The sequence below is a fragment of the Manacus vitellinus genome, unplaced genomic scaffold, assembly GCF_001715985.3.
Source record: "Manacus vitellinus isolate BGI_N305 unplaced genomic scaffold, ASM171598v3 scaffold_31_pilon, whole genome shotgun sequence".
Lineage (NCBI taxonomy): Eukaryota > Metazoa > Chordata > Aves > Passeriformes > Pipridae > Manacus > Manacus vitellinus.
Window position 1 is genome coordinate 5,746,703 of NW_021940379.1, and position 4,432 is coordinate 5,751,134.

At 48.3% G+C, this 4,432-nt stretch overlaps 1 protein-coding gene across 1 annotated transcript; it reads left to right on the forward strand.

Annotated features, from left to right (window-relative positions):
- Positions 1-724: 724 nt before the first annotated feature.
- Positions 725-3,077, forward strand: FZD10 (frizzled class receptor 10). Its single transcript, XM_008920720.4, has one exon. It carries the CDS (start codon positions 1,088-1,090, stop codon positions 2,984-2,986), a length of 1,899 nt encoding a protein of 632 aa, XP_008918968.3. The 5' UTR covers positions 725-1,087; the 3' UTR covers positions 2,987-3,077.
- The last annotated feature ends 1,355 nt before the right edge of the window (positions 3,078-4,432 follow it).

A 4,432-nucleotide genomic window follows, 5' to 3' on the forward strand; every position in this document is an offset into this window, starting at 1 on the left:
GAGTTTATAGCACTCGTCATAAAATGCATCCTCCTACCCACATCCTCCCTGCTAAAGCTTTGCCCCCCCTCCAATAAAGGCAGTCAAGGAGGCACCACCTTCAACCCTCTTATTAGGAGACACGAAGTCTGAAGCCTTCGCTCTCCCTGGCTTCCTACCTGAGCGAGGGAGGGCAGGCTGACGCCTTCTACAGAAAAAATCTTGTTAAACTTTCAAGGGAGGGCAACGGGAGGTAAAGGAGAAAGGAAGGAAAAGACAGAAGGAGAGAGAAACAAATGGGGCTTTTTCTAATCTGTGCCGATCAAGGAGAACCTGTAGGGGTCCTTAAGGAGGTTTCAAGGCGTTCCGAGTGATTGGAAAGTAATCACCGTGTCAGCTTCACCTTTCTCATGCAAAGTGGATGTCGTATGCGAGGCGGATCCTGCACAGGTCTTTCTTTTTTTTTTTTTTTTTTTCCCTTGGTGCCTTTTTTTTTTTTTTTTTACTTTATTTTATCCCTGGACTCAGCCGCCCCCCAAAAGCCCCAGCTGCTCCGGCCCCGGGAGTTCCTGCCAGGCGGGAGGAGCGGAGCCGGCACAGACAACACGCACACGCCAAGCCCAGCTCGGCAAAGCGCAGCCGAGCCGACCTATTGCAAACCCGGACCAGAGGGCGGCGAGGAGGGAGTGGGGGGGATTTTTCAGGCCCCCCTCTTCAATGGCTTAGATATTTCCTCCTCCTCCTTTATTCTGCACTCGGATAAACCAATCCCCACCTCTCGGCGCGAAAGTGCGGAGCCGTGACCCGTTTTAGGGAAAGGAAAAAAAAATCCCTGGAGAGACCCGCTGCACCAGAAAACCTCCCGGGACATGTGCGAGTGGAAGCGGTGATCGCTCGGATCTGATCTGCCCGGACCCAAAACTATCCCGGCATCGCTCTGCCGGGAAGGAGGAAGAGCAGGAGGAGGAGGAAGGGTGGTCGGGAAGACGCATCGCGAAAGTGGAAGCCCGGGGAAAAGAAAGTTGCCGGGCTGCCCGCAGTAAGTTCCGCGCATCCGTGGGCTGGGGGGACCGTCCCTTCTTCCCCCGCTCCCCGCGGGGCCCGGGCGATGCTGCCCCGCACGGCCACCCCCCGCCCCGCGCCCTCGCCCGGCTCGGGGGCGATGCTGTGCGGCAGGGGCCGGGAGGCCGCTGCAGTGACCCCCGAGCAGCCCCCAGCGCCGCGCTCGGGCCCCACGGGAGCCGCCGCGATGGGGCCGGCGGCCGGGAACGCCGGCAGGACCGTCCTGCTGCTCTGCTGCCTCAGCCGCTTCTGCGCCGGCATCAGCTCCATGGACATCGACCGCCCCGGCGACGGGAGGTGCCAGCCCATAGAGATCCCCATGTGCAAGGATATCGGGTACAACATGACGAGGATGCCGAACCTGATGGGGCACGAAAACCAGAGGGAAGCTGCCATCCAGCTGCACGAGTTTGCCCCCTTGGTGGAGTACGGCTGCCACAGCCATCTGAAATTTTTCCTCTGCTCCCTCTACGCCCCGATGTGCACGGAGCAGGTTTCTACCCCGATCCCAGCCTGCAGGGTGATGTGCGAGCAGGCGAGGCTGAAGTGCTCCCCTATTATGGAGCAGTTCAATTTTAAGTGGCCGGACTCCTTGGACTGCAGCAAACTGCCCAACAAGAACGACCCCAATTACCTGTGCATGGAAGCCCCCAACAACGGGTCCGATGAGCCACCCAGAGGGTCCAGCATGCTGCCACCCATGTTTCGTCCCCAGCGGCCCAGCAGTGGCCACGATCTGCAGCAGCACAAGGACAGCCTCAGCAGAACCTCCTGTGAAAATCCCGGCAAGTTCCACCATGTGGAAAAGAGCGCTTCCTGCGCGCCGCTCTGCACTCCAGGGGTTGATGTTTACTGGAGCAGGGATGACAAACAGTTCGCTGTCATTTGGATTGCCATCTGGTCCATTCTGTGCTTCTTCTCCAGCGCTTTCACTGTACTCACTTTTCTGATAGATCCTCAGCGTTTCAAGTACCCCGAGAGGCCCATTATCTTCCTCTCCATGTGCTACTGTGTCTACTCGGTGGGGTACATCATTCGCCTCTTTTCAGGTGCTGAAAGCATCGCCTGTGACAGGGACAGCGGCCAGCTCTATGTCATCCAGGAAGGGCTGGAGAGCACGGGCTGCACCATTGTCTTCCTGGTTCTGTATTACTTTGGTATGGCGAGTTCCTTGTGGTGGGTGATCTTGACTTTAACCTGGTTTCTAGCAGCTGGGAAAAAGTGGGGGCACGAAGCAATCGAAGCAAACAGTAGCTACTTTCATTTGGCAGCGTGGGCCATCCCGGCCGTGAAGACCATAATGATCCTAGTTATGAGAAGGGTGGCTGGAGACGAGCTGACAGGGCTGTGCTATGTTGGCAGCATGGATGTGAATGCCTTGACGGGGTTTGTACTCATTCCTTTGGCTTGTTACCTAATCATTGGCACTTCTTTTATTCTTTCTGGTTTTGTGGCCCTCTTTCATATCAGGAGGGTGATGAAAACAGGTGGAGAAAACACCGACAAGCTGGAGAAACTTATGGTCAGGATTGGTGTCTTCTCAGTCTTGTATACAGTGCCTGCAACCTGTGTGATAGCTTGCTATTTTTATGAAAGGCTGAATATGGATTATTGGAAAATTGTGGCCACTCAACAGAAATGCAAGATGAACAATCAGACTAAAAATTTAGACTGCATGATGAATAACTCTATCCCAGCAGTAGAAATCTTTATGGTCAAAATTTTTATGTTATTAGTTGTGGGCATTACTAGTGGCATGTGGATCTGGACTTCCAAGACTCTTCAATCCTGGCAAAATGTTTGTAGTCGGAGATTAAAGAAGAGAAGTAGGAGAAAACCTGCGAGTGTCATTACGAGCAGTGGAATCTACAAAAAACCTCAACATCCACAGAAAACTCACCTTGCAAAATACGAATCGACATTACAACCACCCACCTGTGTGTGAGCAGGTTTTAGAGAAGACTGTATCTCACCTTACAGACTTACACACGTCCACAGTAGCAGTCAGAAATTAAAAAAAAATAATTAATGGTGCTTATTTTGTCAGAGCAGTTTGATATCTCAAGGCACAAAAAGTGTATGCCATGCTGAATTCAGGACCTGGTGAAAAACTGAAGGTAAATGTACTTACGGAAAGGTTTTCAGTGAAAGAAATATTGTGAATTAAAACAGTCTGTTCTGTTACTAATTTTTAGTTAAGTATTGCACCCAGCCCTCAGATTAAAAAAAAAAGGAGCTTAAAAAAAAACAACATAAAAGCAAAACCAAACACAACAACAAACAATTAACTTTCCCATGTAGCTGAGCTGGATTTCCTACAGGTTTCTGAGTAACAAGGTATAGCCAAGATTTGTGGAGCAACGATTTGCTTTTAAAAGTGCCCAAGCAAGCATTGTCTCTTCAGGGACTCGAAGGTCCCAAGGAGGCCTATCCTCAGTAAGGATTCTATCCAGGAAAGCAACTTCCGTGCTAACTTTAAAGTCCTTTACAACTCAGCCTAGTGGGTTTGGAGTGCCTAAAAATAGGTTCAATCTATAATGCTCACCAATATTCTTTCACCAAAAGAGAAACTTCCTGCACCAGACACAAACTTTGTGAATAAGAATAATGTGCAATACATTTTTTTTTTTCTTACCGTGACATGAAAAGAGAAACAAGTATTTTGCTGTACATAAAGACAACAAAAGAAATCTCTTAACAAAAGAACTAAGAGGTCTAGTCCTCAGAAACCCTTTAGTGTTACATTTTGTGGCTTTTTAATGGAAATCAAGCCAATGTTATACACGTTTGGACTGATTTGTGCAAAAAAAAAGGGGGGGATCAATTCAAAGAGACCCAAAGGGCTTATTGACTCTTTCTATTGTTAAACAAATTCTCACTATGAATAGATCAAGAAGCACTAGATTCTGCAAAGGGAAGCTTTGTATAGAGTGATGCTCTTTACTGTGCTGGGGGTGCACAGTTTTGTGCTGTATATATTTGTAATATACAATTATTTTTCATGCTCCACTATTTTATTAAAAATAAAATATGTTCTTTAGTTTGATAATTTTGTGTGTTCTAAACTTTCTCTGATGTGCTTTGCGGTTAATAAACTTTTTTTCCCCTCCATTATTTGATAAAAGCACACTTCGAATATAATGGTTGTTGTTATACTTGCCTGCAAGTATAAGCAGAGAGAACAGTCGTTTACTCGAAATTGCAAGTTGGAATTAAATAAACGGATTTTGAAGTTGCATCTTTCTGTGAGCCTCTACAGCTGAGAAAACAGAATGGGAAGAAGCTTTAGAGATGTAAAAAGCTGCAGTGATGTAGAGTAGTACCATGTTTACAAAGCACCGAGATTACAACAATGATCCTTGGTTAACACCCCTTTAAAATTTGCATAGGG

Bases quoted from the DNA above. Each gene is read 5' to 3' on its own strand.
- FZD10 (XM_008920720.4), top strand. From the start codon at position 1,088: ATGCTGCCCCGCACGGCCACCCCCCGCCCCGCGCCCTCGCCCGGCTCG.